Genomic DNA, 23,953 nt, shown 5'->3' with positions numbered 1-23,953 from the left:
CTTCCCTCTCTAACTCCTCTCCATAGGAGCTTGTATGCCAGCTGCATGAGTGTCAAATTCTTGGAGGAGGTGAGCGTGGCAGCCCTTTCCTAGATCTTCTCATTTTGGAGGCAAAAAACCAATCATGCTGCATTTGTTTTCCTCTGGCTTTACTTTCTTCATTTGATTCATCTCTCACCTCAGTTAGCAGAACTTTCTTGGAGAACAAAATCCCCATTTTGTGCAAGTGTGTTTGTTTCCTTGCTGGTTTGTTTTGCTTCCCTCCCTTGCAGGTTCCAACACCACACTGGATCTGCCACCTGATCTGCCCACCTAAACACACAATCGGACATATTTGTATGCATGTTGTGCATACCCCAACATGGGCTATCTCACTGCCTTTTAATTGCATGGGGTGGAATATCAGAATCATCCGTCTACATATGATTTAATGACTATTTTAAATGAAAATTAAAACTGCACAGTGGGGACAATGCCAATATTCTGTCTCCCCCCCCCATAAGAATATGTGACAATAGGATAGCACACTGACTACCCTCTGTAATTTGAGGACATGGTGAAATAATTAAACCATCATTAACAATAGAACATAACAATGCATATGAGAACACAAGCAGAGAAGGATTTTTTTTTTTTTGGGGGGGGGGAGACAGCTCTTGGAAGAATACATAATTACATAAGCAGAAGACTAGAATGCAGGCAGCGCACCTGATGAGATTAACAAAAGTGTACAGAATTGCTTTAGAATATCTGGGATCCTATACAACTGCAACAAGTTCTGTGTTTAAAATTAAATGCTCAACAAAACAATCACAGAACACCCTCTGGAATGGAAAGCACAAACAAAAACAGCTATGACCTAGTTAAGAGACAAAATACACACAAATCTCCGACCCGACACTGGCCTTTGACAACCAATGTTATCCGGTCAAGTCCCAACCTCAGTGGGAAAAAGTTCCTCATGATGTCAAACAGGGTAGTCATTCAAACATTGAGAGTGAGCACAAAGTGTTCATCAAGTTGCAGCCTGCTAGGTCATTCAGCACAGAAATAGATTATAAATCACAGCAGATGTCAACTTGATAGGTTCCCTAGCATGCTAATATTTAACATTTGTCCGTAAATCCATTTCTACGTAATTGCCTAGAATACTCTATGTTATGGTAGACAGATTACAAAGCTTTTAAACCATATTATCAAAACAGTGGGTATCATGAGGAAGCTGGAATCACCCAGAGAGGTTTTTTTTTTGTGACGTTTTCCAGCAGTGTCAGGAAGCAAAAATGCACCCTCTCTGTATTTAACACATTTATAAACATGTTCTCCTAATCATTTCTGTTACTATAACTGATTTTCACTTTCAATTGCTTGCTCAGATTGAGCACTGTGCAGTCGTGTCCACCACATCATGTTCACTGCAGGGCTTCTGATTGGTGGGATCACCCATGTGATCGATCCAGGAAGCAGCCACCACCAAGGGAACAAAGAATACCCTTGTGACTAATTCAGAAACAAGGAGAATTTCAGCAGCTAATCAAGTATCCCAATCGAAGTGATTGGTGTATAGTATTATGACTACTGCATCACCTCCAACTGGGTGGGATTGCTCTCATCATGCCTAATCCAGGAAGCAGTGCCCTACTTTGTCCTTCCAGTCAATTGCCAGCATTTGCCCTCACTGGTACCTTTGCTTAATTACATCTGATTTGCCAGGGGATGGCCTTAGGAGCTGCTGGCCTTAGGATGCATTTTTTTGTGGGGGTCCCAAGTTCACAAACAAGGTCTGAAGAATAAATTCTTGCACTGTTCTCTAATTAACTAACATATTATGTAACTCAAGGACAGAAAAAAACAATCAAAATATAAACAGTATCAGTAAACACTACTGTCTTTTTAAGAACTCAGAAGAAAACTAAAGTTGTTCTTCTCAATAAAACCCACATTGTGGTGTTAGGTGCCATTCCAATGTGTTGTGTGTGTAATTGACAAGACTAGATTACCCTAGCATGGGGCCCCCTTAGCCATGGGGCCCAACTGGGAGCAATTGGTCCAACTGGCTTAAAGCCAGCCCTGTGATTTGCTATGGTGTGTTGTGCCATAATCCCATTGGGTAGCATCATCAACATGACTAATCCTGGAAGAAAGAGACAGCAGGGAGGGGGAAACACACATTGCATAACAAAAGCCAGAGAAACAGTCATATTGAACAGTGTTGAAACAATGGTGAAGACTGTTAGGTACAGCTGTAGGATGTACCTTCATTATATTAGCTTACCTTCATAATATACTTTAAATCCATGGGCACTCACTGCAAAGTCACTGGTTAAGCGTAGTGAAAATACAGATTTTGTACTGGTCACAGGTGGAGGAAGATGAAATCCTGTTAACCTAAAAACAAAACAAAAAAATCCTTAGGTGCTTTGTTTTTTTTAAATAAAATAATAAATCAGACTCTATCACACTCTCTTGACCCTGAAAGGTGCATAAAATAGTAAACTATTCAGCATTTACGTTTCTGAGTAATATCTGAATACTCATTAAGGAGTTGTGCAAAGTTATGAGCTTTTTTACATTTTAGTCATGCAAAGATATGAGATTTTTCTGACGAGACCTAGGAACTGAAGTAAATATGAACTAGCTGTGCAAATGTTCATTTCAATTAAAATGTTTAGGAAAGGCTATGCTCCCCTAAACTATAATAGCAATTATGCTACTACTGCAGGGTAGGTCAGGGTAGTTTTCAGTGGGCTTTTTTCCTTCTTCTAAAACAGCGGTTTTCAAACTCTCCGGGAGTTTGAAAACCGCTCTAAGTTCTTGTCGGGGCGGAGGGGAGGCAGCGTCACAATCCCCAGGATAGCGCTGCTCAGGGGCTGCAGGAGCTTGGCTGCATATACCAGAGCCTCCTCCAGCCTCTCGGGGGTGCGGAGAGCCTTGTGCGAGTGTCTGCAGGGCTCCCCGATGCTTTAGAAGTGAAAGTGGAATGATCGCGCCCTGCCTCCACTGAACTGGAAGTGGAGCGCAATCGCTCCACTTTTACTTGAGAAGCTTCAGGGAGCCCTGCAGACAGTTGCGCAGGGCTCCCCACACCCCTGGGAGGCTGCAGGAGGCTCTGGCAAGTGCAGCCAAGCCTCTGCAGCTCCCTGAGCGGCACAATCCGGGGGATCATGCCGCTGCTTCGACCCTGTCTCCTTGCTGCCCCCGTCCCTTAAGGGGGTAGAGGCCAGGGCCCACAGGCTGGGGCATCACGAGGCCCCAGTTTGAAAAGCCCTGTTCTAAAATGATACGTTATAAATGTTCCCTATTTTTCTAAATCTGAAACTGTTGATTTTCACTGTAGACGTATTTCAGGTCTACACAAGATGCCCCATGTCCTGCAAAAGATAAAAAGTTGCTTTTTGAACACCAGGCAGTCAATCCTACCTGGTTGGTGTGTGTATATGGTTTGGTGGGTCAACAAAAAGGCAAGTCTCATACAGTAGCGTAGCCAGAGGGGGGTGGCACAATAAGTAATGCAGGCACTGCAACTCTCCATTTAAGCACTCTCCTTCCAGTCTCTATCAAAGCTATTTGGGGCAGCCACAGCAACTGAGCAGCAAATGGTTAGGTGAGCACCTGCGTGTTGCTGTCACTGCCCCGAATGCTTCCGATGGTGACTGGGAGGAGCCGCTTACACAGGGAGTTTTAACACCTGCTGAACTTACTATGCTGTCCGTCCACCCCCAGCTACAATACTGGCCTCATATGATCAAAATTACTTTATACTATGGTGATGGCTCAAAATGTCGGGAATGGGCAACTTGAGCAAACTGGCCTTTGCATTTCAAATTTAGGGACACAATTGCACATTCTTAAGCATGACTACTCAAAAGTGAATTCCACTTCTTGATGGGTTACTCCCAAGTAAGTATGTATAGAAAAGCAGTTTTAGAATATGAGACCATAAGAAGACCCTTGCTGGCTCAGACCCCAATCCTATCCAATTTTCCAGCACCGGTGCAGCAGCTATGGAGCCCTGAGGTAAGGGAACAAATGTTCCCATACCTTAAGGAGGCCTCTGTGACTGCCTTTTCACCACAGGGTGCAGTGCATGCCGTGCTGGCACAGCTGCACCAGTACTGGAAAATTGGATATGATTGGGCCCTCAGCCTTCTACTTTTCATAGTCACCAATCAGATGTCTCTGGGAAGTCTATAGGATATGTCAGAAAATAGCCCTCTCCAGCTACAGCTTCCTAGCAACTGAAAATCTACCCCTGAACCTGGATGTATCATGTAACCATCATGTGTAGGAGCTATGAATAAAATTGTCCCCCATGAATTTGTCTAATATCAATAAAGGTTGTCTAAGCTAGTGATTATATCGCATCTTGTGGCAGTGAATTCCATAGGTTAATGAATGTGCCTAATCATCCAATCTAGATCAATCAGTTTATATCTGAGAGTCTTCTCACGTGGCTGCATTTGAATGATTTGAAAATATCTGGGAACACTGGGTTCAATCCATGCACAAATCATGTGCCAGTTTATAATGCCAGATTACTCAGTGCAAATGTGGGGAAAGACTATAAACAAGGGAAACCTACAGTTGTCATGGTAACTGCAACTGCTGGAACAAGTGAAGTCTCAACAGTACCAGAAAGAGTTACTGACTCCCGTCAGGCTCAACAAGATCCACACTATTGTATTGGCAACCTTCAGTCTCGAAAGACTATGGTATCGCGCTCTGAAAGGTGGTTTTGGCACAGCGTCTAGTGTGGCTGAAAAGGCCAATTCGGGAGTGACAATCCCTTCCACACCGGGAGCAAGTGCAGTCTGTCCCTGGTCTGTCTCCCTGGCTATGGGCCTTCCTTCTTTGCCTCTTAGCCTCAGACTGTTGGCAAAGTGTCTCTTCAAACTGGGAAAGGCCATGCTGCACAGCCTGCCTCCAAGCGGGCCGCTCAGAGGCCAGGGTTTCCCACTTGTTGAGGTCCATCCCTAAGGCCTTCAGATCCCTCTTGCAGATGTCCTTGTATCGCAGCTGTGGTCTACCTGTAGGGCGCTTTCCTTGCACAAGTTCTCCATAGAGGAGATCCTTTGGGATCCGGCCATCATCCATTCTCACGACATGACCAAGCCAACGCAGGCGTCTCTGTTTCAGCAGTGAATACATGCTAGGGATTCCAGCACGTTCCAGGACTGTGTTGTTTGGAACTTTGTCCTGCCAGGTGATGCCGAGGATGCGTCGGAGGCAGCGCATGTGGAAAGCGCTCAGTTTCCTCTCCTGTTGTGAGCGAAGAGTCCATGACTCGCTGCAGTACAGAAGTGTACTCAGGACGCAAGCTCTGTAGACCTGGATCTTGGTATGTTCCGTCAGCTTCTTGTTGGACCAGACTCTCTTTGTGAGTCTGGAAAACGTGGTAGCTGCTTTACCGATGCGCTTGTTTAGCTCGGTATCGAGAGAAAGAGTGTCGGAGATCGTTGAGCCAAGGTACACAAAGTCATGGACAACCTCCAGTTCATGTGCAGAGATTGTAATGCAGGGAGGCATCTATCTCCGGACCAGATCAGACGGAAAGCTCTTCAACCTCTCCAGACTGAGAGCAAAATCCAAAGTCCAGCTGAAATGTCTGCGTGACTTCCTCTTTGCTGACGATGCAGCTGTCACTACCCACTCTGCCAAAGATCTCCAGCAGCTCATGGATCGTTTTAGCAAGGTCTGCCAAGATTTTGGACTGACAATCAGCCTGAAGAAAACACAGGTCATGGTTCAGGATGTGGACTCACCTCCCTGCATTACAATCTCGATCCACACTAGTATTTCTTGAAATGCTCATGTACTTTCATACAAGATTGCACACCTGTCAATGCTAAAACCTCACAGACTGTTGAATGCATCCCAGAATCCTTTGACGTGGGAGATGTTCAGGTGTTCCTTAGCAGATGAATCAATACGAAACTTATCCTTTGATGGTAAAAATTTGAAAACCACTGTGCAACTTCAACCAGATATAGGTCTAGTGCCAAGGCACTGAAGGTCTCATAACATAACAGAGATCTAAAGAAAAGGCTCAGGTGCATTATTCCTAGTGTTGACATGGTAGGCTGCTACCAGACCGACCTGCCAGCCTGACTTCTGCCACGCTGTCATGATCCCACTGCAAATGAATGGTGTAGGTGGGAATACTACACTTCCAGCACAGTGGATAGATTATGAAGCACAAAGAATCAACAGACTCCCATCTGGTACATTACAGCTGCTGGCCAGATTCTCCAGCCTGTACCCTCTGCTTCTCTAACTGCATCTAAATCACAAGTCCTGTTACATTAGACCTGCAGTCATGCTGAAATGGATATGAATGGCCCATAGACGAAGAGCGCAATCCGTAAGGCACGTTTGTGAGGCTTACCACCAGGCAAGCACCAGGTGGGTGCCCGAGCTCTGCCACTTGGCAGTTGCACGGACCACTGAGCAGCAGTAAGGTAAGAGGAGTCGGGGAGGTAATGGTAAGTGAAGTAATCACATTAAGTAAAGGATTCATGCATTCATGAATCATACTTCTTCACTGTGTGATCTTATCCTGATGCTTCAAACCCATGAAGACATCTTGTGAGTTGCTGAGTGGCAGAAGAGTAAATACCTGCATGCAGTGAAAAAGTAGGATTTGGATGTGCTCCTACAATAACCCCACTGTGAACATAAATGTAACTCACATACACATTTTGGTGCAAATCTAGCATCATATTAATTGACCCTGAGTAAGCATGGGCTGTCTGTCTCAACCACTGTCTCAACTACAGCCCCTTACCCAGAAGAGACCTCCAGCAGCCCAAACTCCCCCATGTGCATATGAATACACTTGCAGAGGCCTCTCCTCATGCATTTAGGGACTCCGTTTTTTCTAAGCTTCTGTAGTGAAGTGAGAATACTTCACATGTCCTACGTTGCTGAGGTTTTTGCAGATCTATACTGAACATACATAGATCAGGGAGCACAGTCTGTTCTTTTTAGCCACACTCCTGAAAGTATGCAATGCATGTGCTATAACTTCTGAAAAGGATAAACATTTTAAACAAGCAAATGGGTCTCTGTGCTATGCATATCAAAGACATAAATCCATTTGCTGTAAAAATGTCTGTGTTGATGTAACCTGCGTTGACAACATTATTATGGCTATAGACATAACTACAAACAAATGTTCCTCAAATACACTTTACTCTTGAAAATATTCATGTGTCTTGCAGAGATTCTTCCTTTCCCCCACACATCTCATTGCCTCACCATGTTTACTGAACTCTGGAATGGGAGACAGGAAGGAAAGAGATCAAGAAAAGCCATCTTGAGATCTCACAGATATATGAGCAAGCTACTTCCTGTACCATAAAATTGTTCCCAATGATTTGTTTAACAAGTTAAATACAATAAAAGTCAGACATTTCCATCTGTACCCTGCTTAAACCAGTACCCTTACCATATTTTAATTTTAGCTTCGACTGAAGAAGTGGTTCTTAAGGCAAAATTATTATTCTCTGTGCAACTTGCTATTCACTATGACTGAATACAATGAAAATTAAATACTTCTAATTTAAAACAAAAAAGAACATTAGCACAACAAGATTCATAGTATCCTAAAGCTAGAAATGTAAAAACAAACTCTTACCTTGATCATTTCTCCTTCAGGCCAAGAATATCATTGAATTCTTATTCAAAGCAATTCTACAATTTGTCTAGGAGACAGTTCATACATTATATAGAAGTAAGAGAAAAGGGCGGGTGATTTGTGTTCTTCTTTATCCCCTTCTGCCATCCACAAAGAGATCTGCCTGCCCTAAATAATTTTTATAGCTCACCCTGAACAGACTGGACTTTGTGTTCATATATATAAAAACGAAGACTTCAGCAGTGGCATCTGTAAGCAGCATTTCTGGACCTTAACAATGCATTTAGAATGATCAACCATAATCTTGTATGGCAGAAGTTAGAAAATATAAATGTGGATTGTGCTGAATGTACCTAGTTCAAACACTCTATACCAAGCTATTTTGAATATAATCTTCACAGGGTTCTATTACTAGAACCATACAAACGAAAAAAACTCAAGTCTATATGTTAGCAGCATTTTCATTTTAAAAATTTAGTACAAATGTGCCCCCTTATCCATGGGGATTCCATTTTGAAACCCCCTGCAGATATGTGAAACCACAGAAACAGACATGGTCCCAGGGGTCCACCCCCCCAGAGGTGAGGGAAGTGATGTTCCCCTTGCCTCTGGAGAGAACTCTGAGTTCAGCAGAGGCCGTCTGTCCCCAGCCTCTGCCGAGCTCAGACTGAACTCTAAAGCTAAAAAAAACACAACTTCCAGTTTCACGGAGAAACAGGAAGCAACATTTTTAATGCTTTATAAGGCATTGGGAAGCCTGGGGAATCCCTGGAGGATAGCAGCGCATCCCTCATCTCCAGAGTCAATTGGCCTGGAGTCAATCTGCAGATAAGTGAATCTGCTGATATGGGATCCATGAATATGGGGGCCCCATGTATTGTTTAAATATGCAGAAATTAGTCTGTCATTAATTAGCAAAAAAGACTATTCACTGCAGTTGTTCTTGAACGTTTTTGCACTGGGACCCCACTTTTCAGAATGACAATCTATTGGGAGCCATTGGAAGTGATGTTGTTAACCTGGAAGTGATGTCATGGCCGAAAGTGACATCATTGAGCAGGAAAATTTTTTACATCTCCCTATACAACAAAATCTAATCTAAGTAAATTAAAAGTTTACAAGTTTGAAAATTTATTTAAAACGAAGAACCCTCCTAACCCCCCAAGCAGTTGCTGATCTGTTTGAAAAATAATTCCTCAAAAATCCCAAAGTTGTAATTCTGTCCACATTTATCCCAAAGTAAGCCCCATTAACTATCATTGTTAAAAGTATATACATAGTAGCCAGTTAAAAGTACAGATATTTACCATTTCCCCAAATGCAGTCACATACCATGGTAGCATCAAGTCTAATATATTAAAAATAAATTACACATTTAAATGAATGGAGATTCACCTGAAATTGGCTTGCGACCCACCTAGTGGTTTCCTGACCGACAGTTTGAGGAAATATACTACTGTATGCAAATATGATCTTTTTCTCATACATGCAAATAGGCATAAGAAGGTTTTTGACCTCTTGCAGAAGTAGATTGCCAAGAAAATCAGTCAACCATGAAAAGTCCAAAGTCTCCAAAGGAGGACATGAAACCCACAGCTGATAAATCTGTGGATCCCAAACTTTTTAGCACTGGAACCCACTTTCTAAAATGACACTCTATTGGGACCCACCTACCTTTACAAGACTTAGGAGGGAAAAAAAGTTTCACTTTACCATCCACTCAAGTCAGTTTTTATCTTTTTTGGGAAGGGGAAAAACTTCGAGAGCATTTGTTGAGCTTCATCAGATTGGGACCATTCTGGTTTTCTTGCATTCCCCTTCGCCTGGTCTCAGATAGGTGCTGAGACACATACTCATGTGTAAACACACAAGTGTGGCTCAGTTTGATTCTCCTTAGGGCTCAACACATTTTTCTTGTCAGCTAAGAGTTTGCCAGTTTCACGACCCACCAACAATCAGGTCGCCATCCACTGGTGGGTGCCAACCCACAGTTTGGGAAACACTGGTATAGATCAATTTCTGTGTATAGTACAGATATTTTGGTACACTGTGCTCTGCCTTGATGCAATGAACTCCCATGTAAAAGCAGCCAAATGAAGCAGGCAAGCTGTTACAGGGATTTGTCCTTCAATTTTGTTGAACTCTGGGAGGAAGACAGGAATTCACTATATTGTGTGATTAAAACTAAACAGCCATTTCTATATGTCTTTACTTAGAAGGATATGACACCTCCCAAGCACATTATCATCATTCTTTGATAATATCTACTACAATATAAACCTGGCCTAGAGGTTCTACTTATCCAAGATTGATAAGCTCCAATTGAGAAAAGACCTCCTCCCGTTTGGCATCCAAATGTTGCCATCTGCTGTCTTAGAGGGTAAGCTGTCCAAAATTCCATATAACATGTTGTTGCTACAGTGGGAGTAACTCAATGGTAGACTTCCCTCATTATTTATTTTGACTTCCATTGACAAGGACACGTGGGAGATATCTCATGAATATTCTCAATTTTAAATGTTGAAATCTGGTCCATCCTTCAAAAACAAATTCTATCCTTTTTAATAATGATCTTAAAATAATATGCTGAGATACTTCTAACTGCAATAGCTAAGATACAGGCTGATTTTGTCAAGCATAAGGCATTGACTCTTCTGCATAATTTGAACATTTTACAATTTTATTGACTGCTAGTAAAATAATTGTTAGATGTGTTGTTGTCTGAGTAATAATTAAAACAATCCTTTCAAACTGGTTTCAGTATAGCAGTGTCAACACTAGAAAAGAAAAATATGGGGGCAGGGCACAGAAGGAGCAAAATGGAGTGAAATTTGTCCCACAAGTTAGATTTGTGAATGGGAAATTGGGAAAATGAAGACTCATTTTACAGAAGAAATTCAAATAACTAGTGTTTGTTTTCCAATGTTTATGTGCATACATACAGCAGCCACAACATGTAAGGTGTTTTTAAAATGGCTCTTATGTGCATATGCTTTGGCTGCAACCACATGGTGTGGTCCTCAGATATGGTGGCTTTTGGGGTGGGAAATGTTTTATCCATACTTCTGCTAACATTCAAAAGACAAATTTTTTTTAAAGATCTGCCGCAGCATGGAGGGAATTATCCAATTTTTGTGGGTAAGCTATCTCACATGAGGAAATGGCTATATAACTTTAAATAGCCTTCACAGTGTGTGATTATTGACCCATTAAATCTAGGTCCCAGACCCATCGGCTCAAACCTTCGTATATAACATGTAGAATAATGCGGTAGAATTCTGAACTGCATTCCTACAGACAAACGGTGGGGGTTGTGTTTTTGAATGCACCTCACACTGAAATATTCTGCACAGTACAGAAATCTCAGTCAAGTTAAAATTCATTCAGTCGTCCTGGCAGGGGTACTGGTGGCTTTCAAGAGGAGTGAATAGTAGAAGCTATTAGTGTTGCATGTTTACTTACACAGAAAATATATGCTCTACCAACTGCAATTCTGAGAGCTTCAGTAATATTCTAGGTCCATCTAAATAGGCCACAGTCTCCACCTGACAAGCAATAGGAACATTCTCTAAGAATCTGCATTAAATGCTGAACTGGTTTAATAAACACATTTAAAAAAAAGAAATTGGAACAAGCTGAAAAGCTTCAGTAAATCTCTGTGTCTTCCATAATTCTCACCAGCAAAGGAGAGAGAGAGAGATGGTGGTCTCTGTTGAGAAAAAAGCTCATCTCTTTCCTGGGAGCTTTCCAGTTTTGCACCTGGTAGGATTGAATAGCTCAGTGCCAAGAGACAGTATAGTTGACACTCCATATGGTTTCTAGATATCATACTACAGGCATGTTGCAAGTATTTTTTTAAATCACTACCATAGTAACAGTTGGTTGAGTTTTGTTTTGGTTCAACAAACCCCCTTCAATTTTTTTTTTGTAAAAATGCATTGATAAACTGCACATTAACTACTGTGAGTAGATCTCCATTTTCTTTCTTCCTCACCTGAAATTTTCGCAAGAGCTCCTTATGAAAGACACTGCACTGTTAAATATACAGTACTGACACACATGCCAACTTATCTATACCCTTTTCTTCAAGGTTTGGATTGCCGAAGAACAAAGCAGAAATGATTACCATGGCAACAAATGCACCTTGTGACACATACAGTATGCCATGGAAGAACTCTCCTACATAATGGTTAGCAGATGCTTTGGGATCCTGCCATAATCCATCTTCCTCTGCAGTTGGATTCTTCTCTTCTACTGCCCTTTGATAAAGAAGATAAACAGCTATGTGATCTAAGAACCTAAGGAATGGTTTCAGTGGAACAGCCCAAAGGTTTATCTAGTCTAACCTTCTGTTTCTAGCAGTAGCCAATTAGATAAGAACATAAGAACAGCCCCACTGGATCAGGCCATAGGCCCATCTAGTTCAGCTTCCTGTATCTCACAGCGGCCCACTATCAGGAACTTCTAGATTCTTCTAGAAATTCAAAAACAGGACATGGATGCAATGGTGATCCCCAGTCTGTCCTCAGTGCTTGTCCACAGAAGTTCCATTTTTTAATGATGGCTAATAGCCAATGATAGACAATTCCCTCATGAATTTGTCTATTTTTTTTTTTAGCCAAATAAGCTAAAGGCTATTATCACATCTTGTGATTGTGAATTCCACAAATTATAGGTTGTAAATCATAAATCCAAGCGACTTAGGGCCCAATCCTATTCAACTTTCCAGCACTGATGCAGTCGTGCTAACAGGGTATGCACTACATTCTGCCTCTTCAAGGCAAGGGAACGTTTGTTCCCTTGCCTTGAGGCTGTATTGCGGTTGCATTGGCACTGGAAAGTTGGATAGGATTTGGCCCTTATACAAACTAGATGTTACTTTAAGCATGTGCTTCTTGTTTTTTTAAGGTTAAATGGCAGTCAAATCAGGTCCTCTGGTGGTACCGGCCCACAATGGGGTTGGAGGCAGGCTGCCTTTAACCCATCATGTGCAAATTCAGATCGCACTGCTATTTGCCATGCGGGGAGGAGGTAGCCATGTGAGAAAACATTCTGGATTGCTACCATGGCAGGGAAAGGAATAAAAGCACCTTACCCTCCACTGTAGCCCTGATCTGGAAGGGGTACAACCACACTCACAGCCCAATCCTAAACTCCCTGAAGCCACCGGGTGCAGTAGTGCCATAATGGCAACCACTGCATCCTGCAGGGCCAGGTAGGAGGTCTCCTTGTGTCTGCACCAACTATTTTGCCAATGCAGACAAGAGAAGCAACCTGGGTTTTGCAGCCTGAAGCGGGGGATACAATCCTGCTAGTCCCACTCCCTTCCCGGGTTGGTCCTTCTCCCATTCTGCCCTCCCCCACCTTGGAACCTCTTCCCCTGCCCCAAAAGCTGCACTGCCACCTGGCGGCGCTACCTATCACCAGTGGCTCCGCTTTGCCCTCCTCCCAGCACTGCGGCCCAGAGCTGGCTCTCCCTCCTCTGCGGGTGCTCTAAACGTACTTTATGGCATGGTTGCGACACCCAGTGCAGGCAGTGCAAGCGTACCACCGGCACTAGAGCCCATAGGATTGGGTTTTCGATCTGGTTATGACTGAAACAAAGAATGCAGTTAAATCCAGGAAAAGGCTAGGAAAACCAAGGACACTCTGAAGTTATTTTGCCCCGGAATGATTATTCATTTTTATCCCAACCTTTTTTCAAGAAGTTGGGAGTGAGAACTGAACAGAAAACCATGGGGGATAGGGCCATAATTCAGCACGCATCTTGCACACAGAATGCCTCAAGTTTTATCTGTGGGATCTTCAGGTAGGACTGAAAGACCCATGAACAAATGTGGGAGAGCAGCTTCCAGTCAGCATAGACAGTACTAAGCTAGATGGTCTGTAGTTGGATGCAGCATACTGAATCTTTATATGCTCATAACTTGGTTCCCCATGGTCTAAGCCTTGGGTCACCACACTACACCTTATCTTTCAAGTATTCACTGGTTACAGGCACATATATTTTGCTGGCATACAGCTGGGCCTTACTTATGTGTGGATATTTTCTTCACGATCATAAAAATACAATGTTCTCCTCTTCCTAAACTAAAATTTAGTGAACAGCATTTCTAAATATACTGCTTTACGATCTTCAGAAAAATCCTAAGCAATAAATAGTTTTGTTTAGCATGTCCAATTGTAAATTCCTAAGCAAGTGATGCGTGCACGGTTGTTGGAATCAAATAAATAAGCAGGCGGAGACTTCTCTTTTCCATGGACATGTTTCTGTTTTGACCAGAAAAACTATCATCATGAGCATGGCTGCTTATGCCAAGGCTGATCTGTCTTGTCTTCATTAGTAATGGATTTTTAACAGATAAATGACTTTCCCAAATAGGTTTGCATATTACCCAGATAGGTGGGGTTTTCACAGATTTCAGGCATCTCACCTGGTGACTCTTTTGCCCATTTGCTAGCCTGGAGTTCCAGCTTCCATTTAAAACAAAACATAAATTTCTAGGTGTTCTGGAGGTGAGATGTGAGCCAAGGCAGACATGTAGTAATTTTGCATGTTCTTCAGTGAGAAGGACCTTCTCTCAGCTTTGGTGTCCTGAATATGGCTTGTCCCATATAGTTTCCAGGGGTTTATGAACATCTGAACATCTTTACGCCCATAGGTGTACTGATGGAACTTCTCTACTCCAAATAGTACAGTAAGCAACCCTCTTTCAATTGGATTATATCCTCTTTCTGTTGTAGACCCTACAACATGGACATTTCCAGACCTGTCTCTTTCCAACATAGGTCATGCAACATAATCTGCCACTGACACATTAAACTGTAACATTGGTGCTCAGTCTACTTCCATGGTGTATCTCCATGTGTTATCTTCTTTTCTGTTTACTGGCAGATGGACCTGGTCACTTGTTGCTTGCAGTGGTGGCCAGGCTGTGCTAGATGGTGTGCCATGCTTTGCAACAACATAAAGGGCCTTACACTGCCAGAATGCTAGTTCTGCCAGTGTAGGGCCCTGTTAGAATTGGCCGTTAGCCAAGTTGTTAACCATCTTCAAAACCTCTGGACTCCTGAGGTCTTGGCATCTCTGGACTAGCCCTTACTTTTTCTGGATCACCGTCATACCCTTTGAAGTCAATAAATGTACAATATATGATCTGTGACCCTCAGCTTAAGTTTTCCCAATTTTATATTACCATGCATTCCCCGAATAAATACAGCCAACAACAGGTATGGAATTAAAAATGGGCCACTTTATTGAATAAAAAACATTGCAACAGGGCAACTAAAGGGCTAAACAAAACCCATCACAAGTGCGGGGTTCTACGTGAGGGAAACAGTCCTAGCTGTCTTCATCCCCCAGTCTCATAGGGTGTCCACCCGACTCCAGGCGTAACTCAATTGTTATTAAGCCCGCCTCTCAACGTCGCCTGAAGAGGGTAAGTCAGCAGAACTGCTCTGCCTTCAGGTCATCCCTGCAAGGCCCCCAAGTTCGGACAAGGGGCTCACCAGCCTGCCTCCTTGAGCCGGTCAGGCATCATGGGAGCAATCCTGGTTCACCCCCTGTCCTTGCTGACTTAGATTGGACACAGAGAAGATCTTCTGCCTACCCACTCTGCACTTCTACCGCCAGTGACCAGGGCATTAAATAGCATATCAGAAACCCAAACCCACTCCACAGCCAGTCTGGGGTAGGCGAAAAACCACCATCTTAAGGGCCAATTTAGATGGTGATTAAAAATTCCTATCCGGCCCTCGGAGAGTGACCAGCTAATCCCAGACTAGCTACAGGGCAGGTGGGTGGGGGTCGCGAGCCAGGAACGGACTGAAGCTGCCCAGGTGCACATGCACTTGGGCAGCTCTCCTGTCCCGCCACCTTCTGGCTAACTAGCCAATCAGCTGGCAGCAAACACCTGCTGCCGGCTGAATGGGGGGAAGCCCTCGCAATCATTGCTAGCGCACCAGAGAGGCATGCAGTCAGCCTCTCTTATATCTACATCTCTTCAGAAATTCTCTTAGATTTTGGTCATGATCTTTCCATGCTTTTTGTAAATTTTCCCCTTCTCCCACTATCAACACATCATCTGCTGATACAAATTTCTCTCGGTTCTTCCAATGCCTGTGTCAATCTATTTTGAAACACTTCTAGTGCTGGGCTGGCATTCTCATCCAGCACTATCTTCCATATGGTGTGGCAAATGTCAAATCAGGATTCTTTATCCAACTGGACATGCTGGAATCCATTTTTCACAAAGACATTGAAAATCTTGCTTTTACAAATTTGGTAGGATATTGTCAAAAGCAGGTAGAAGAAAATGACTTCTTTACAATGCTTTATTTTAAGGGTTTGTATCTGTGCATGAACTCAATTTCCCTGACACTTTTCTAATCACAACACAACACAACTTATCCAGCCTCTACTGGTTGTATGCTTCCCCATCTCTATAATCTTTACAACTCTTATTGCAGAGGTTGCAGAAGAGATACTGGTCCATTCCTGTTACGTAGCTTAGGGCGCAATCTTATCCTGCGCTGGAACAGGCAAGCCAAGAGGCTTGCACTGTGTCCAGCGTAGGATAGGGGCCCAAAGTGACACAGCCAGAGGTAAGGGGAAACTTTTCCCCTTACCTCTGGGTAAGGCACCCTGGATCCTATGGGTCTCCTCGGACTTGCGCCACTTCCTGAGGTCCAAGAAGAGTGGAGGGAATGGGGGTTGGGACCTGGCATAACTGCCGGGCCCCAACTCCATCTCCTGCACCTACACCTCCTGCCTACCCGCCCCCAGGGCCACCCACCGACTGCCCTCCCCCCGCCCTGGAACACCTCCCTCCTGCCTCCTCCCTGCCCACCCCAGAGCCTTGCATCAGGTCATGTCAGACTTGTGCCAGTGATCAAGCTGGTCCAGGTCCAAATTGACCCATAGTTGCTGCTGAAGTTCTGAAGTTCTGAAGTTTTGGCCTCCAGTGGCCAAAAACTGCCCCACATGATACATCAGTAAAAACGCTGGTGCTGGTGCTGCTGCATTGCCATGTGGGGAGTTAGGTAGGATTGGGCTGCCCACGTAAGGGCTATAAAAGGTTCCTAAACAAGTTGGCCTTTTTCTGGGCCATGCTCACATTCCCAATCTGATTTCTGGGCTCTGACTCTTGGCTTGACCTCGCAACTTGCTGTCCTTGTCTCTGACAGTACTGGAATCGCGGAAGATATTGTGAGGAGATAGGATGTGGTATCAGCTGTGGGCCTTTGCTCTGGTAAATCTGGGAAACAAGGGTTAAGGCCTGGGCTTTAGGCAAAGGGTGTGCAGCACAGCTGCAGCCACTAGAGGCCGCCAGGTCATTACAGGGATAAAAGCAGCACCTGGAGCAGTGAGAGTTTGTGGACTGTAGCTGGAGAGCGAGTAGAGGAGGGAGAGGAGACTTGCTGGCTTATCAGATTGACTTTCTGCCATACTAACGGATGGTCTGGCAGACAGACAGTGAGCTGGCACACTGACTGATGGACTAACTCAGCGATTTTCAACCTTTTTCGTCTTTTGGCACACTGAGAAGGGGCTAAAATTTTCAAGGCACACCATCAGTTTTTGACAATTGACATTGCTGACTGGGGCTCACATCCCCTGACGGTCCTTCTAATATATGATCTTCTCCCAAACTCCAGTGGCACACCTGTACACCCACTGTAGCATGGCACAGTGGTTGAAAATCACTGGACTAACCAAACAGAGACTGCTGAGTGGTGGAGAGCTGAGGAAGTGCTAAATGAACCACTGCTTGGAGAACTGGGAGGAGGGACCTTGCAACATTACAGACAAGCCACCTACTAGTCACCTTCCCGCTGGTGCTGGGGTTTAGCAGTAGGTGTATACCCTGCTAGAGTTGGGCCAGGGGAGGGGCTAATTAGCTTGAAGTGGGCATAAGTAGGCCAAGGTCATAACAGGAATTTGGCAAAACACTGACCTCTGGTGCAACTCCTACCTCCCACTCAATAGTTACCTAAAATACTGTGACATGACAGGGATGTGAATAGCCATTTGGACACATTTTCCTAGCCTTATAGAAATAGTTTGAGCTTCCCCTTGAAATTTCCTGGACGTTTTCCTGACAATGAGCCCTGAAATTCACTTTCTGAATTCAAGAAAAGTATCTGTGGCAACCCTAGCTGCCATATTCCACGCCTCCAGCACAGGCATTTCATAGTGGTTACTGAGGTCTACAGAATCTTATCACTGGGTTATATGCACAATGTGCTCTTTAACAACTGGAACTTGATGTCCACGGACATGATCTTGTCTGACCTTGGAAGCTAAGCAGGGTCAGGCCTGGTTAGTACTTGGATGGGAGACCGCCTGGGAATACCAGGTGCTGTAGGCTTATACCATAGTCTTTCGAAACTGAAGGTTGCCAACCATTTAGGTGCCAACATGCACCCTGTGACACCACAGCATTTCAAGTCAATATCCACTGAGTAGCCCTGAGTTCAATAGGACCCTCCAGCATGAACAGTTTACAACTCTTGCATCCTGTGGTTACTTTAATGAAATCGTTGCTAACTGATAACGTCACTGGGATTACTGGGGAGAACTGTCTCTGATCACTGCGGTTGCACAAATACTTTTTTTTAAATTTTCCCCCTCTTCCTTTGTGCTTAATTAGCAGGTCACCTTGGCCTGTAGGCCTCACTTTTTTATCGAGACCTATGTTCAGAGCTGTACTGAAGTTATGAGGATAAACATTTAATTGCGTGTCAAATGAGCATTCTGCTTTCAAACTGGACTCTAAACTCATTAGCCCTTAAGGAAAGATGCACTTTCAATTGCAAGATCAAATTAGAGCAACAGCTTCAAAACTCCTAAGCCAAAATGACAGGAAACAGTCCCGGTTTGTCACAGCAAAAAGCTTCCGGAGAAATTGCTGACATTAGAGTGGAATGATGTAAATAAGCTGACAGCCCTAGTACAGATGGTAATTGGAGATTCATAAAGAAGGACTTGGTAGGTTACATATACTCAAACCAAATCACTTGAAACCAGTGTGCTATACTTACAAAACTAATTGTTCTGTTTGTTAATGATAATAGTTAATAATAACTTTGTAACTGTTAGTAAAACTGTCTTTGAAAGGCAATTACATGCCATTTCCATTTCCTTCAAAAAAAGATGCAGGAGATCAGAGGCATAAGTAGGGGCTGTTGACCTGGACACCCATCCCGGGTGCTATGCCAAGTGAGGGTACGTGACTGCCCCTCAGGCTCCACCCTATGGAGGAAGTGCTGGCAGCTTCCTTCTCCTGTGGAAGAACACTCTTCTCCAGGAGAAGGAATGGAGGGCACTAGCTGCAGCAGCAAGTGCTCCTCCTCTGGGAAGAACCCTAATGTGATGTCACATGCCATGATGTTATGTGACATTGTGACATCACTGCCTTGGGCACTGGGGCAGTATGTTATGCCTCTGCAGGAGATCAGCTGGGGTTTATACTAGAGCTACTGTAACCATGTAAAGTAACTTTCATTTTGATGCCTTGATCTTTAGGGACATCTTGAACTGCACTGCATTTTATATCTTTCCCTTTGCAAACAGGTGTAGAACCTGGGCTGAAATTTATGATAAGAAGATCATTCCTACCAACTTGGATTCCGATATCCAAATTGTCAAGATAGACGTTGCAAAGTGAACAGGACGATATGTTTTAACTTTTTCCTCCCACTCCCCTATGAAAATGAGTGCAGAGAGCAACTTTGTTATATAAACATGAAATGTAAAATTATGTCCTAAACACCTGCCGTGTTTCATTCCAATATAGCAATGTCCAGTTGAGTTATATTACACACAAAGACATGTTAACACATAGAATGCCAAGTGGGCTATATTAAACCAATGTTCACACTTTACTTGGTCAATAAAGTGGGTTATTGGAGGAAGTAGACCAATGCCAACTCTTAAGCTTAGCTGGGTGGGGAAACATAAACGTTATGTTGCTGTTTCGCTTCTGATTGTTTCATAGAAATATGTTCTTTATACTAGATGACAAACAGCCCATTGTCAACTATGTAGGGATTCAGGATGATTCCTGACAAACAGAAGCCAGGATGGGTAATACAGGTGAAAATGTGGCGTTATGCACACCAAATAAGATCAGGCTTGAATTTTCAGTAGTTCACATTAAATTATTTGGAAGACAGTAAATCCAGTTAGTAACATGACTAATATAGGCCTGTACCTACCCTGTGCCTCAGAGCCTAGTCTCACAAACCTTCTAGCAGGACACTTAACAGTCAGAGCCATCCCTAGAAGTATGTGGGCAGAATGCGGACCTGAGGAACTTAGTTAGTGTGGGCCCTCCCTTTATGGCCATATATTGTTCAGTGTGACCACCCTAACTGACCTGCCCAAGGAACAGCTCAGCTTACACTGTCCTTGATCAAACGTCTTTACCCCTAAATATGAATGATTGTTACTCACTCTATAGTATTAAGGCAAAGATCCTTCATTCTCTTTGCCATTACATTTTTCTACCACTGGAATCAAGATACAATTCTACAGAATAAGCATAAAAGTAGTCTGATAATGGGCACGGTGTTGACTTTCTTTAAACCGAAACTTTATGTGCTATTTCAGAACTGCTTAAATTGGCGTTTCTGATGTTTTAAACAGAGACATATGGTGAGTCTGAGCTGTTGAAATCATAACAAATAAATAGCGGAAAAGAAAAAATGTGTAGAGGAAAGAATTCTACAGGCATTTTTCAGTGGTGGTACTGCTGTGAACTCTTCTTTTACTGGACTCTTCTTTTACTGGATTAAAATTGTTTCAGTGACTTACAGTTTGCAAGAAGACTATCTCTGTCCCATGGCTCACCCTAAAACCTCTCAAGGGATTATCAAATGGCCAATAAAAGCTTGCAAGTAGGACAAGTGCCTACTTTACTGCCTTCAAGCAAAAAAATATAGAGAAGCGGATAGTGGATAACAGGGAGTGGGCTGCAGTAACAGACATGTCCCTTGCCACGTCGTGGGGCAAATGTCTATGATGCTGTCGTTCCCCCCATACGTACCCAGCATGATGGAGTCTCATGCGGCGTTACAGATGACTTGGAAAATCTTCTGAGGCTTCCTGCATGGTCTTAAACAGTACTTCTGGGAAACCAGAAGTACTGTTTAAGACCATGTCGGAAACCTCAGAAGGTTTTCCAAGCGGTCCGCAACGCTGCACAGGTATGGCACTTGGGGCTTCCCCCATCTTTTTTCCATACCTGCCACTGGTGGGGTGCACATTTTTCCACATACAATAGATTCCACAAAGTATTTTTTCTTACCTGGGATCATGGGGCTTGTCTCTTGACTACATTCTCAGAACCATTATCAATAGCAGTGGCTCCACATGCAATACTGAGTGCAGCCTAGCTTGAAAAGAGGTGCACTGACTTGAAATGGAACCAGTCTTTTCAAGCAGGGAACGTTTGCATGTTTTCCATCTTAATTGAATGTCTCATTCCATCATCACTAATCAAAATGGCCAATATAATTATGTGTTCCTGTCTTTTTCTCCTACTAATTGAACAGGAGGTAGCATACACACTTAGCATACTTGAGCATACTCCTCATCCTTTAATATACATTTTGACAAACATTTAGAGAAGATCTTCAAAGTTTTATAGAGCTTAGATGGAACCAGATTGTCTATTTAATCAGTGTCTACCAGTGGCGTAGCTAAGAAGGTGCAGTGGGTAGCAGCTGCACAGGCATCAATCTTTAGGGGGGCTACAAGCTGAGCTTGACATTAGTGACAAAAATTGTGAAAATCTTGGTAAAATGAATAATGCCATCATGTTCTATATCATTGGAAAGGTAATTTAATGCAGAATGCAATGAAATAAACTACATTGGAATATCTGTATTCTGTCAAAAGTTATGGCCAATTAAGCAGAAAATGAAAACACAATTGCCTTATGGAACAAAAAGTGAATTTTTGTTCACTCAAAACTGTGAGTTCTGTTAACTCAAAACCGACATGATTGTTCTGAGAGCCAGTGACAAATTATCATGTTATTGACATGTTGCAATGACATGTTATAGTACAACATGAAACCAAAGGTTTGAGTCAATATGAGTCAGCTCTCATTTCCATGTATCATAATACAGTTACCCCTGCTAACTGGGTAAAAGGCACTTTTTCAAGTGGTGCCCCTCTTATATTTAGCAAGGGGAGACTAAGCATCTCTCTTCAGCCCAGCACAGTGTCTTGAACCTATCAGGGGCACACTATTTACTTAATTAATTTGATTTTGTCTGGGGGGGGGACACAAATCTTCTTTGACCCCAGATAGTAGATAGATGCCTTAACTATGCTACTGACTGGGGGGAGGCAGCAGAGCAATTAGGTGGCAAGTTGCTGAGGGGAGGAGGTGGGTTTCTCCCAATTTTCATTTTTAAAAAAAGCCTGGGTGTGATGTCACTTCTGGCTGTGACATCACTTCTGGGGCAACATTCTGAGCTTGGCACCGGGCTACATGATCATTAGCTATGCCACTGGTGTCTACCAATACTACTTCAGCTTTTTCATCATAGGGTGAGGGTTGCTTGTCTATATTACAGAAACTGTTGAACTTTTACTTCGCCTGCTATCCACTAACACTGCATACAGTTTGGATTTGATTCTGGCCTTCTGTCAAATCTTTGTCTCACAAGAGTCTCAATCCTTGGCATATACAAGACCGTGACATTTGCTTTTTCTTCTGACTGAGATATCAGTCAGGAGATATGATTACTTAATAAAGGAAGCATTTTAAAAGGTCAAGGACTGTGTCCATTTTGACATATTCTGCCAAGGCAAAGTTATACATTTTTGTGCTGTTCACATTTATTAACTGTGAAAAGCCCATCTTCTGTTTCAGTTCAACCATTCTAATTTTTGCTTCCAGTCATCATGCACATCTATTTTACAAAAATTGATGGTTCTCTGTTGTAATTCAGAAGCAGCACTAACTCCACAACTCACAGAGGAAATTAGACACACTCTTGTGTTTTTAATGGCATGACCCCTCCACTATTAAGGTTATTTTTTTCCTCTCATCTTTAGAATGCCACAAGAGTCTTTGTTACTCTGACTAAAAAGAAACCTCATGGGGTGGCAATTACTCCCAGTCCCTTCTATAGTGAAGAAAGAAAACAGAACTCAAAAATATTAACACAATAGAAATACTTGTTACACTACCAAAATTAATCTCCATAATCATTGCGAAAGAATCCTTGTTGCACAAGAGCTTTCAACAGAAGGGTTCATAACTTGAAACATATCCTGGGTTCACCATGCCCTGGGATGAATCCACAGGATCTCCTGTGGGATCTCAGGTGGCAGAGCTAGGAAAAACTTTTGCCTGAGATCTTGGAGAGCTTCTGTCAGTAATACTGGATGAAAAGTACCAAAAATAAACTCAAAGTAAAGAAGGTTGGTGTGGTCATAATTACAGGCATGCCCAAGCATACATGGGGGCTCCACTCTCCTTGCCTCTAGAGGCCTTCTGAAGCCTGCAGAGGCTGTGTGTGGCCTCCTTCAACTACTGGGTAGCTCAGAATGGCCACACGGGGGGGGGGGGAGAGCCACGTCTTTCGGTTTTACAATAAGACCGGAAGTGAAATTTTTATAGCCTTATAACATTGGGATACCTGGGGAAGCCCCAAAAGGCTTCCCCAGGCCTCCTAATGCCTTATAAGGCATTAAAAACATCACTTCTGTTTTATCGTAAAACTAGAAGTCACTTTTTGGCCATTCTGGGCCACAACAGTTGCGGGCTGTTACATGGGACATCTGTGGGTGTCAAGAAGATGCTCCAGAGGTGAGGGGAGCCCACCATCCCTTGCCTCTGGAGGGGGGGGCATGGGGGAACCAAAGATCTGATCCGAGGTTAAGTGAAACCACAGATACATGATTCACGAATGTAGGGCCCCCATACTTAAAATGGGTATTGCCCCCCATCCTAGAAAAGAAGAAACATGATTAGACCCAGTCCTCTCTTTCTAGTTCCCAAGGTTCTGGGTTGGTTTCCAGCCCAATTCAATACGATCTTTAAAATGGCATAGTAAATGGAGCAGCACAGCCATAAATAGCGCACTGCTGCTGAGCACATCAGAACTGTCTGAATAAACAGCTGGCAGTTCCACATGCCCAACATCAGTGAAGCCAGTCCACTTCAGACCAGGTAAGATGGTGGGGGGGGAGGCTTTCTGTGGGAGATTCAGTCTAGAGCAGAGGGCGTTTGTGGGGCTAGAGGAGGTGGATCCTGGCAGCAATAAGCATGCACCAGGATATTATCCCTGTAGGCC

General features: G+C 43.4%; 1 protein-coding gene across 1 annotated transcript in view; it reads right to left on the bottom strand.

Moving 5' to 3' along the window:
* CSMD3 (CUB and Sushi multiple domains 3) overlaps positions 1-23,953 on the bottom strand; it is a 710,986-nt gene that overhangs the window by 533,909 nt on the left and 153,124 nt on the right. The window contains exon 4 of the mRNA XM_066624387.1: positions 2,276-2,388. Within this exon, the coding sequence (XP_066480484.1) occupies positions 2,276-2,388 (113 nt within the window). The remainder of the gene's footprint in view (positions 1-2,275; positions 2,389-23,953) is intronic.

This window comes from Tiliqua scincoides, chromosome 4 (genome assembly GCF_035046505.1).
Source record: "Tiliqua scincoides isolate rTilSci1 chromosome 4, rTilSci1.hap2, whole genome shotgun sequence".
Classification (NCBI taxonomy): domain Eukaryota; kingdom Metazoa; phylum Chordata; class Lepidosauria; order Squamata; family Scincidae; genus Tiliqua; species Tiliqua scincoides.
The sequence above is the reverse complement of the archived record's forward strand: the minus strand, read 5'-3'. Positions and strand labels throughout refer to the sequence as shown.